The sequence below is a fragment of the Camelus bactrianus genome, chromosome 5 (genome assembly GCF_048773025.1).
Source record: "Camelus bactrianus isolate YW-2024 breed Bactrian camel chromosome 5, ASM4877302v1, whole genome shotgun sequence".
NCBI classification, from domain to species: Eukaryota; Metazoa; Chordata; class Mammalia; order Artiodactyla; family Camelidae; genus Camelus; species Camelus bactrianus.
This window is the reverse complement of record NC_133543.1, coordinates 69140243-69153031: the sequence shown is the minus strand read 5'-3', so window position 1 is coordinate 69153031 and position 12789 is coordinate 69140243. Positions and strand designations below refer to the sequence as shown.

The window sequence follows — 12789 nt, the reverse complement described above, 5'->3', positions numbered from 1 at the left end:
CAACATCTGGTGTTCTCAAATTTTGCATTACTTATTAACCCCACTCAAGCTTTGGTTCAAAACAGATACTGATATTAGATCAGGTATTATGGATAGAGCAACACAAATACATGCTATCTGCCATTTATTAGATATAAGAATGTAACGATCTGTTTTCTCATGTGTAAATGAGGTATACCACCTATCCTTGAGTGAATCATTTTAAAGCATTTAATACAATATCCATCACATGGTAAGTGCTCAATAGGATTAATAAGTATTCTGTGTTATAGCATCCTCTTTTTTCCCTTTTCACAGCATCACTACAGTTTATGGTTATATATGTTTTATTTCTGTATTCATTTTCTCTACCCTCCTGTAAACTTGAGGAGGGCAAATACTGTGCTTGTCTTACCCATCACAGTATAATGAGCCTTGTACCTGGTGCACAGTTTATTAAGTGGGTGGAATAGCATTATCATCTTCATCAACCTTATTATTAGCAGCAGCAGTAACAGTGAATAAACACCCCAAAGTGGTATTTCTCCCAGAAGGCAAGTACAAAGCAGTTTGTTTGTTTACATATATCAACTTTTTAATTCTAAACAAATATCAAGCATATAGAAAGTAAACAGAATAGAATAATGAACCTCATGGGCCTGTCAGACAGTTTCAACATTTATCAACTTTCTGCCATTCTTATTTCATTTCTGTCTCCACACATATCCTACCCCATACCCAGTTATTATATTATTTTTTACAGTTTTTTAAGTTATAATTTACATAAATTGAAATGTACAAGTCTTAGCTACATAACTTTGACAAGTGTTTAAGTCTTCTATTTATACGATATCTCTCTCTGTTCATTAGGGTATCTTTAATTTAATACTCTGATCATGAAGGAGCTTGAAATTTGTGCCTTGTACATCTAATTATCTAATGTATACATTTTGTTGTTACATTGTGAGCGCCATATAATAGAGACTGTGTCTTGTGCTCAATATATCCCCAAGACCTATAGCTGTGCTTGGAAATATGAGGGGCTTAAGTTAAGGTGTGATAATAACATTTTGGCTCTTTAGTTAAGCTTTTAATAATTCTTAGTGGTTGGTTGATTTTTGCCCCTTTCATAGTATTCTTTAAGAGTAGGCAACATTTTCTTTTCATGATGGGCATTTAAATAACTTTTGCTAAAGCTGTCTTGTCCTGTTTAGAGGACTGTCTTCCTTTGCTGGGCTTTTACATTAAGGAAATATAATGCAGACCAGAAGAGTTTTATTGAGAGTTCTGAAGATTTGGCAGAAAATAAAACTGACTGGGATTACTAATTAGATTTAAATGTACCGTTTTAAAAATAATGAAATGCTTGATTTTTATCTTCTACCAGAAAATATAGACATAAAGAAAACTAAATGGCAATTAATATTTAGGAAAAATTAGGTGCTTTACTAATGGGCCCTAATTTCACTCACAAAATTCACTTCTATAAAAGGTCAAAGGGTACACAGCTTTTCAGAAGACCCATTTAATTTAACGACTTTCAGAAACACACACTGTGGAAATAAAAGATAATTGTGAGGCCCATAAAATTTCATGCCTTAGTGTTTAGGTAATTGCTTGTTAAATTAAAAAGGTATTTTTTTTCTGGACATGGATATACCCTTCTTTTTTGGTTAAGAATATAGTGAAAGTTTGCCTCTAATCTGGTTGAATTACAACAATCCAACTATTATTCCAATATTAATTTTAGTGGGTTAAACTAATTTATTTATAACCAATTTAAGACAATGAAATAATTGGTCATTATGTAGTACTGTTATCAGAAATTACTTTGATTCAAATTTGCAAGTAAGAAAAATACATGACAAAGATGGTCTACTTTGGTGCATGTAAACAGGAAAATGTTTATGTGCTACCTTTTGTCAAATTAAGATAACAAAAAACCCAATAAATCTGTTATTAAATAGTCACTCTAAAATACTTAGTTAAAACTATTCAGTTAATAAAAAATTGTTTTACTTTGGGCATTCAGTTAGAAGTAATTTTTTAGAGTACATTATTAAATTACATTTGTATGTTAAACGTGGAGTTTTGGGGACAGTGCTTTTATAGTATGATGAAAATATGAGTATCTTGATATTTTATAATTTAAGTATAAATTTTGGTGTGCTGCTTTCCTGAAATGGAGAAGTTTAATCGTCATTCTGCCATCTCATTTAAGAAAAGCAGTAAAGAAGTGTGTTCTTTATGATATACAAATCTAAATAGAATGTTTCCCTGAATAACTCTTACTTTATTATACTTGAAATAGAATTACTGTATTTGATATGTGACTTAATAAAAGTTTTTTTTAACCCTAAGATGCTCTACTAATATAATGAGAAAATACTATGTGGTTTAAATATTAATTGGTTATATGAATATTTTAAACTTCATTGCACAACTTTTATTTTCCTTTTATTAAGCAGATGGGCAGCAGGAAGGTCATAATAGGAGAAGCATCACCATGAAATGAATTTAAATTATTTTACTGAGTAGACTTCATTTGTGCAAACAGAAAGCAAGCCCCTGAAAACCAATTTAATGGTCAGAAAAACTTTAAGGTCTAACACTTCGATCAATTCCTGTGCTTGCTTTCCTGGGATGAGAACAAATAGGCCTTTAAATGTATATTAAAAACAGTGAGTTGACGCAATGCTACACATTTGTGGTTTTGCTTAAGACACTTTGCAGCATTATTTTTCTAAGTTTTTTTAACCTTTTTTTACATTTTAGATAAGATAAATAAAACATAAGCTAGTTTCTATAATTCATTAAGTTGTTGGAAATAAGACAGTTTTAGTAGACTCAAAATAGATGTTTATCACGTTTAAATTTTTTAAATAAGATATACAGTGTTACTGTTAATCATGTGTACTGATATTTTTGGTCCATTAGAGGATAGTGATCTACTGGCATGCCCCCTATTTTGGGTAGATAAATCTAGCTGTTAGAGGAATTGAATATACCAGTTCTATTATATTAAATAGTAATAGTAGTATGATGATGATGATTATAGTAACATTCATTGTCTATTTTCTGTGTGTAAGACTGTATCTAATCCACTTTACATACTTTCCTAAAGGAATGAGAATTCAGGTGATGTTTTTGTGTTTTCACAACAAAATGTCAACTCAGCCATTTATTTTTTCCAGTCACTCTACTTAATCTCTCTTCTCCTTTTCACTCACTACTCTACTCATTAGGCACGTTGTGGTGGCAGAGGGGTTCTCTCTTTTTTTGGCATCTTCACTCACACAGGGAGAGTTAAAACCTGGAAAGAATGAACGTTTATCTAATAATTGGAATATTTCACAGATGATTTTTCAAGTCTGAATATTTTAATCAACATTTTCTTGTGCTTTCAAGATTGTTGACATGGAAATGAATCTGAGGATTAGATGGTTAGACTGTGATGTACTGTGACACACTGTTTATTTACATGTGATCAAGACTACACCATTAATAGTAGAATGAAGAACAATACAGGTCATCCAGAAAAAGTGGGAGGTGGTAGGGCGACAGACAGAAACTTGGAAGAATGGGTGAGACACTTTCACCATATGCCATGTGTGACTTGATCCTGCAGCAAGAAGTCTCACGATCATAATATGCTCCATTAGAAGCCTGAAAACCTAAACTCATACCACTACTTTGGCTTCATCCAAGCCACCACTCCTCAGTGAGTGCAATGACGTAGCTCCTAAAACAGAAATCTATTGCATGCATTTATTTCATATGAATCTGAATTTTGAAATACATGAAGCCGATTTATTCCATTCTGATCCTTTTGTGAGATGTCAGTAGTCTAATTCAGTCTATCCGTTCTATCAGAACGTGAGAATCTGAATGCATAGAACTTTGTCAGTTAACTCAGGCTGTTAGATAACTACTTTCACATTATTATAATAAAGCTAACTTACATTGTAGAGGTAGGTGAATCATTCCCATTAATTTTTCGCATACGCCTGGGCTTATACAGAGTACTCTTGCTTGCTTTATGCCAGGGGTCTGCAGAAGATATATGCAGTTGAAGAATGCTTCTGTATCACAACCCTGATATTGAAGACTCTTCTCACTAAGCTACCAATTATTCTAGTAATATGATCTGTATTCAGTGTACTATTTCTCATATGCATTACCAGAATAAAATCTTGGTTTTCTAGAACTTATATGCTTTCTTTTTCAGTTTTCAGAACTAAGTAACCCACTTAACCGTATATTCTAGCAAGTTCAGAATTAAATTTTGTAGTCTTTTTCTTTATTTTTAATTATTTTGAATTATCTTATTTTATATGTATTTCAATTTTTTAAACAAATTGTCTTTGGAAATAGATGGACTATAGGTTATTGTGGCAGCATACCTTAAATTTTTTTTATTTAAATGAAATGTGAATGAAGATATTTTTGAAACTACAGGTTTTAGCCTGTTCATCCCCCACCCCAATATATGTTATGTTGATTGGGATAGTTCAGTGAGAATTATAATAGAATCTTTGCTTTTCGATTGTCCTTTGGGTTCCTTAGGACTGGATTTGAATTGGTAAGTAAATAATTTTCAAAAAGAAATTATCAGTGATTTTTAAAGTTATTATTATTTTTATTTTTCAGCAAGGCTAGGGAAGATCTGCTGAAAACTCAGAAAGTACGTGATTTTCATCGAATGCACCACAAGCGAACAGTCCAGGAGAAAAACAAATTAATTAATGACCTCAAAGGGTAAGCCGATAATATTTGTTGGCATGTTTATTAAAGAGCTATTTAATTTGTGTTAAGCAGCTTGGCTATCCCAGAAGGTTCCAGGTTGTTTTTCACTGAACATTTATTGAACATCTACTGTCTGCCAGGTATTATACTATGTGTTTAATACAAAGATGAGCAAGTTTAAATCCTTGCTCTCAAGATCCCCAGAGACTATTAAGGAGCTCGGATTTGGGAGTCAATTAAATATTGGAAGCCTGGCTCCACCACTTACCTTTGTGTGCTCATTGTTCTGCTTCTTATCTGTAAAAATGGTGATTGTATAAGTACCTAATACAGGGTCTGGAACATAACGGATGATAAATACTTTGCATAATAGTGAAAGTATGTGTTAAATATATACTATTTCATATAGACTTCCCAGTTCTTTTTTTTAGAACTGTATATTGTATTTTGTTTTTAAAAGCTTCCTTTTATATTTGGGAATTATTCTACTCTCAGGACAATAAAGAGGCCTGTGGCTCTTTTGAAGTCACATAGAAGTCCTGGAAAGATAGCTATGTGTTTTCTTGTCCGAAGATAAATAATTGCTGTGCCATCAGGGTGAGGTAACCCATTTGGCAGGAGGAAAAGCCTAAAAGCATTTTAGTAGGGGTGTGTGTGTGTGTGTGTGTGTGTGTGTAAGTACACATACACATTTAGTTTGAATCACAGTGTATTCTTCATGGGAAAAATCTCAGATTTGGCTCTATTTCCACTCTCTGTGCTGATACAAGCAGCCTTCAGTACTTCAGTTGCTTGGATTGATGACAGTCTAAGAGCACCTATGTGTCCATTTGTGGCAGCTGAAATATGATTGTTCACTGTTGCTGCTTGGATGTTCTATTCTTTGGTAAACTGTTGTTTGAGGCTTTAAATTTTTTTTTGAGACTCTAGCATATGTTTAAAAATATATCATACTTATTAAATTTCCTAGTATGTTTAAAGGGAATGCTGTTATTTATTTCATGTAAAAATTCAGCATTTTCAGATTATACTTTTTGTAAACCTTAGGGGTCCCAGTGAAGAAGCCCACATTATGTTGGAATAGGATTATATTTAGTGTATATTAAGGTAGCGTTTGTTTCCATAATTAATCATTAAGAATAATGTATCTATTTAACGATCTGGATGAATCATTAATTTTTTTTCTGTAACAAAAAAAAGTGATGTCCTGAGAGTCACAGCAAAGCTAGTCATGAAGTTAATCACCAGTGAAGTTAATCAGTCGTCAGTGAACATCTTGTCTAGTAATTGTGCCATTGTATAATAATTCAGCTATAGAGAAGGATGTTTTTGATTCTAGGATAAGTTAGGGTCAGAGTTCCCTATGTCTTATTTAACTCAAATATTTCAGTTATGTATTTATGTTTCCTTTTATCATAAACCACAAAAAGTCAACTTTAGTTTTTTCTCTGAATTGTTCAGCTAAGTTGTAATTAGTTGCTTTTACCTATCAATTTTACAATAGTTCTCATTTAACATGAGTGCCTTATTATGAATGTACTTAGTTTCAGAATTAATACCAAAACTTTGAACTTATAAGCAGGTGAAATATGAAGTACTTACAGAATATATCAAACGGATACACTCTTTCAATCTGATTAAACAGAAGGTTTCTTTGAATGTTGTTTCCTTTTTATACTCTATTGGTATTTATGTGTTGCTGACTCTTTGCATGGGGGATAATCAAGTCATATTTCATGAATGAATTAGATGCCAGAGTCATCAATAATAGTGATGCTTCAATTGCCCACAAATTACAGCACACATTGTGTGCTAAATATATGTTTATAAATGTATAGTGTTCATAGAAGTGTATAGTATACAGAAAAATGTATATATGCCAAGTTCATTAAGTGGAATGGGCATGAAACTGTATATACTACTTATATTTTTATTTTATTACTCTCACTTGCTTTGCTGAGTATGGCTGAATTAATACCCACTAAATATATATATAATATTTTATATATAAAATTACATATAATTATACATAATATAATATATATGGTAACTTTAATGCTTAGATTTTATTACTGTCATCAGTGAAGTGTAATAAAAATTATGTTAAGAGAAAGAAGATTTACAAATCAACAACTTTCCTAAACACTTTCATGAAAATATTTATTGTCTAAAATGAGGACTGTTTTAATTTTTAAAAATAAAACAAAAATAAAACAAATTTAGTATTATTTTGGGAGACTTCTGTGTTGAATCATGTCAGAGTAACTGGTATAAACCTAGCTCTCCAACTAGTACTGGACTAAGCTGTCCAACTGTAATGAACTACAAAACTGGACAAAAGTTTTGGCAGTTTTTCGGATGCTGGAAAATTGCAGAGTGAGACTGTGATGCCTAAGAGAAGAGAACACACAAAGTGAGCAGTATGATAACCCCAGATTTCTTCATGGAGTAACTCCTCAGATAATAGTGTGACGAGGTGGAACCCAATTAGACAGTAGTCTTGATGAGCTGACTAGGCAGACAGTGTACACAAAAGGAGGTTGGTGTGTGAAAAGAAACTTAAGAAAAAGTTTTTCCTTTTATTCTTTGACCATATACTAAGTTGTGGACATATGTGGTGAGAGAATATGAGGCCTGCAAGGAACAGCTCCTGGGAAACTGTGAGCTACATGCAGATTCCATTGATTGCAGATGTAGTTCTGACCAGCCAAAATGGCAAACCTCACTTACTACTCTGAGCATTCAGTTAAGACCCTTGATAAACCATGCCAGAGGAACAGAGCTATTCTAGTCCTAGAGAAGGAACTGTTTTAGACTTGCCCTAAAAGTAAGCTTTGAAAGGTGTCTGCAGCAGCTTGCAGTGCAGCTGAAATGATACCTTTTTTTAGGGTAGCAGGGTGACTTCTGCAAGCCCACAGGGCTTGAGGAGGAGGATTACAGAAATAACATCGTCAAGGATATCCTGAGAAACAGAGAAAAAGAGGTCATTTCATACGGATACGAGTCAATTCATCAAGAAGGTATAAGAGACTTGAAAATATATGAAGCAAAACCTAATAAAGTAGAAAGGAAAAATAGATATTTCCAGTTATAACTGGAGATTTTAACGTTTCTCTTTTAGCAGTTACTTGAAAAATAGGCAAAAAATGCTCAAGTCTATAGAACAAGACATAAATTAATTGAGTATAATTGACATTTCCTGAATTCTACTTTGGACTTTTCAAATGCATATGGAATGTTCACCAAAATAGGTCATATGCTGAGCCATAAAACAAGTCTATAAATTTCAAAGAATTGATATCCATACAAAATACATTCTCTGACCACAACCAAATTAAATTAAATTATCAATGACAAAAAGCTTTCTGGAAAAGTCCCAAATACCTGGAAATTACATAACACACTTCTAAATAATACATGAATCAAGGAACAAAATTAGATTATATTTTAAACTGAATGATTGAAAATTCAATATTAAAATTCATAGGATTCAGCCAAAGCAGTGCTTAAAGTGAAATTGATAGCTTATTATTAGAAAAGAAGGAAATTTTAAACCAGCGATCTAATTTTGTATTTTTGTATCTTAGAAGCTCAAAAGTGAACAAATTAAGCACAAAGAAAGAAAAAGAAATAAAAATAAGATTAGAAACCAATAAACTGGCAAAAGTATAAACATAAGAAAAAAATCAACAAAATTGGTTGTTTTCAAAATATAATAAACTGATAAAATTGATAATTGTCAAACCCTAGATATACTACTTATCACCAAATGTTGGCAAAGAGGTAGAGTAACCAGGACTCTCATATATTGCTGTTTTAAGTATAAATTACAACCCAGCAACTAAACTCCTAGTTATTGTTTCTAAGAGAAATAAAGATATATAACCACAAATATCTTTTATGACTTGTGTAAGAATTTTCATAGAAACGGTTTTCATAGTAGCACCAAACTGAAAACAACTCAGTTCTTCATCAGCAGAATATTGGATAAACACATTGTAAAATGTATGCACAAAGGAATACTACACACAATAAAAAGAAATGAATTATTGATATATACAACAACATGGAAGAATTTAAAAAATATTTTCCTGAGTGAAAGAAGCCAGTTTCACTGAAATGTTAGAAACGCTCCATATTTTGATAACAATATGGATTAATTGGGTATGCATATTTCTGAAAATTCTGAACTATAATACTTGTGACCTGTGTATTTTACTCCATATAAATTACACTTTGACAAAAAAGTAAAAAATTATTTTGAAGTCACTTTCAAATAAAATAGATTATTTAAAGTTATATGTTGAGATAAATTTTTCTCCTATGAGATATCAAAATATTTTTAGACTTAAGTTTCTTAATAGGAGCTTAATCATACTTGTTTTTAAGACAGTCCTTTATTTTGTTTTGAATGACACTCTGTTTAATCATCCATTGTTTGTAGCCATTGTCTTTTTGAAAACTGTTTCTGAGTTAAAGAAAATGTAACTTTGTTTTCTCTCAAGAATAGCAACTTCTGAGTGCATACTCGAATACGCAGAAGGAAATAGAGAATTAGTTAACTGCATACTAAAATACACAGAAGGAAATAGATTATTAGTTAACTCAAGAGAAATGTGACTTTACCCCGCTCCGTCCTGGTTGCAGGGAAGTTGCATGCCAAATAATACTTCTTACACTTCTTAGCTCTGTTGTGTTGACCTTTATACAGTTATTCATTTTTTATTCCAATGCAAAAAAAGAAAAAAAAAGATTCAGATGTTAGATGGAAATCACTGATTTAATTCAACTACCCTTTAAGATGCCCTTTATTTTTCATAGGTTGAAGTTACATTATGCATCTTATGAACCAACTATAAGGGTGTTACATGAGAAGCACCACACTTTACTGAAGCAGAAAATGCTGACCTCCTTGGAAAGAGACAGAGCAGTCGGACAGGTAAAGAGACCATCAAAGCTACCTGAAAATGATTTTTAATCATTTGTTTTTTTTTTATAACACTAATGGAAATATTGGTTTTGTTTCTGAGATAAATTTTGAAAGACTTCCACCAATTGTCATGTTGTAAAAAAAGATTCATTTGGAAACATTCAGGGAATTATTTTTTTCCATTTTAAACCTACAAAGACTTACTGAATTGAAATTATTTAATTAAAATATAAGTTTTTAGGAGATCATTCAAATATAGTTAGAAGAAAAAATCCAGCCATTATTGTCAAACAAACTTGGGTTTAAATGCCAGCTTTGACAGCTATAAACCTGGACCTTACCTAAACACTTTGAACTCAGAACTCTCATACATCAAGTATAGCTACAATGACCTACTTTTTAATATAGTTGTGAAACTTAGATGAGATAATGGATAGAAAGTCCTTGTAATTCACCTCCAAATGAGTTCTTGACACACCAAGTTACTGACTCAGTTTTCAGTCGTGTTTGCTGTTAACACCCTTTCCGTTCTTCCTGCAGGAGTTTTGCCTAGGTGTAGGCCTAGGGCTATGATGAGGAACCTCTGGTACAGAATTCAAGAAAAATAAAATGTTTATTGGCTACATTAAAACTATGCAATCGTTTATTAGAAAATATAAAATTGCTACCATGCTTAACATTCTCATACTGTTTTCTGGAGATTTTAATTTTTGGCTAACTTTAAGAAGGTCCAAAAGCTTGAATGATGGTTACAAGAGCTTGAATGATTTTATTAAGACATACTTTAATCAAATGTATATTGCCTTTTCTTGAGTGTAATTTTTAGCTACTAAAATGAAAACATCTCTTGTTTCCTTGCTTCTTTGCACTTGAAATTTAATTTTGTGTCTTCAAATGTCTGAATTGTTTTATTAGTAATATTACTTAAAATGAGTTTAAAAATAATTTATATTTTTAAGGCATTATATTATCAAACCATCAGAATTTCATCTCCTTGCTCCTTTTCATCTAACCTGTCCCCTCAGCTCCCAACAAGAGGCACAACCCTACAGCTTGGATTCCTGTGAGCTAGAGTCAGGTTGCTCCTACTTCTTTTCCTGCCACAAACTCAGCTTAGACTTTTGCTGCCCATCTTACTCTCCTTATCCCCCTGTTCTCATGCTTATCTCCCTATTACCCTTCTCCTGGGAGGAATCCCTCAGTGAGCTGGCCATACATTCCCCAGTGACCACGTATACTTTGGCATCTCTGACAGACCACTCAGACTAAGTTTCACTATTCAAGGATATCAGGGCCCTCCAGGCATCCATGCTGGCCAGTGCCTACACTTCCCTCCAGATTGTTGATTTCTATATCTTCAACCTGTCTGTCATTAGATCTTCTACTCATCATCTGTGTGATACGGGATGTTATCTTTCTGTAAAAGCCATCAGTTCCCCTCTCTCTAATATGTTGGATGAAAGGCCATATTGAAAACATATTTAGGCCACATACAGTCTTTGGGTTCAGATTGCTCTTTGCTAGTTTAGTTAAAAGAGCTAAGGATTAGGAGTGGTAGAGATCGGTCCCAATTGTGCTGCAAAGTAGCCATGTGAACATTCACATAATTTTTCATATATGTCTGTTTTCTTACCTATTAAACAGAGATAAAGTTACTTGCCTTATGATTGATATGTATCTAAGATGAAAACATGTTTAAAAATTAAAATCACTCTCTGAGGCAGGGTTGAATTTTACACACTGCCATTCAGATGTGCAAAGAACTATATCTTTATTATCTACAACTTATTTCGTCTTTGAACCCTACTCCTGCTGAAGGCAAAAGAAAACATAACTTGCTATTACAGACTATCCAGATCTTTCTGGGTAAAACAGTCTCTTTGAGTTTAACACAGGATATTTGAATGTTATATTTTTAACTGATTATTTAGCTAAAACATAACTATCAGTGTTAATTTTCTCCCTTCAAATGGCATCCTCTTCTCATTCTTCCCAGGTGCTTCGTAGTACAAGGGCCACTTATCCACTGGCCCAAAGTCTACATGCTGTTCTCTTGGCCTTCATTTTCTAGAGTAGTGTGAGTGGTTTGGTTGTATTCCTGATTTTGAGGTACGTGGTTCTGAGTGGGTTTTTTGAGTGTAAACCTAGTACACCTTGCTCATTCCGTGGCCTCTGCCAAGCATGTGTGAGACCCTTAACATCTATGACCTCATTGTCCTGACTCTTATTGTCATTTCCCTAAAAACTTTATCTTAATGAACTTACTGTGTTTCTCTAAACATACAGACCTCTCAAATACTTTGCATGAGGAAGATTAGATTTTAGAATCTTTTAGTGCTATTTAGTTTGTATATCCAGAAGTTAAAGTATACTGTGAGATGACAAAAATCTAAAAGTATGTGTTTTCAGGTTCTTTTGATATGTAATAAACAGTGTGGTAACTTTTAAATTTATTTAAATCTTACAGAAACATATATAATTTAATTATTTTCAGTTTCACAGAATTACCAAAAACATCAAGAATTCTGAATTAGAGCTCTATGTTTGAAAAAAGCTAAAATATAATTTATTTCTTAGTATATATATGTATAATAAATTAAATTTTATCTTTTTTGGATCATGGGGTTTAATTTTTTTAAGAATATTTATATATTTATTAAAATTTCATTTATTTATTTATTGAGGGGCAGGTAATTAGGTTTATTTATTTATTTTTAGTGGAGGTACTGGGGATTGAACCCGGGACCTCTTACATGCTAAGCACAGGACTCTTCCACTGAGCCATACCGTCCCACCAATTCAAGAAATATTCTAAAAATCTGCTGAGAGGCTCTGTCTGCTGAGAAGGTCTAGAAGTAATAATACTGTAGTGGCAGTGCGTATACCCGGTGCCCAGATATTGATTTCTAATACTATTCTCCAATAAAATGAAATAGTGTTCCTTGGAGAAGTGGCTGATTGTAGTCTCGGCAAGGAAAATACAAGAGGAGCTGGATGAGCATTTGGGACATCTTGTGTTAGAAAGTTAGGTAATGTTCATAAAGTGAAAAAGCAAAGAAGAAAGGAAAGAAGGACGCAAGGAAGGGATGAAGGAAGGAAGGAAAGGAAAATGAAAGAAAGAAAGAGGGCAGGAG

At 32.7% G+C, this 12789-nt stretch overlaps 1 protein-coding gene across 1 annotated transcript in view; it reads left to right on the top strand.

Moving 5' to 3' along the window:
- The window catches only part of SPAG16 (sperm associated antigen 16), a 777122-nt gene that overhangs the window by 32571 nt on the left and 731762 nt on the right, over positions 1 to 12789 (top strand). The window contains exons 6-7 of the mRNA XM_010960056.3: positions 4630 to 4737; positions 9547 to 9664. Coding sequence (XP_010958358.3) covers positions 4630 to 4737; positions 9547 to 9664 — 226 coding nt within the window. The remainder of the gene's footprint in view (positions 1 to 4629; positions 4738 to 9546; positions 9665 to 12789) is intronic.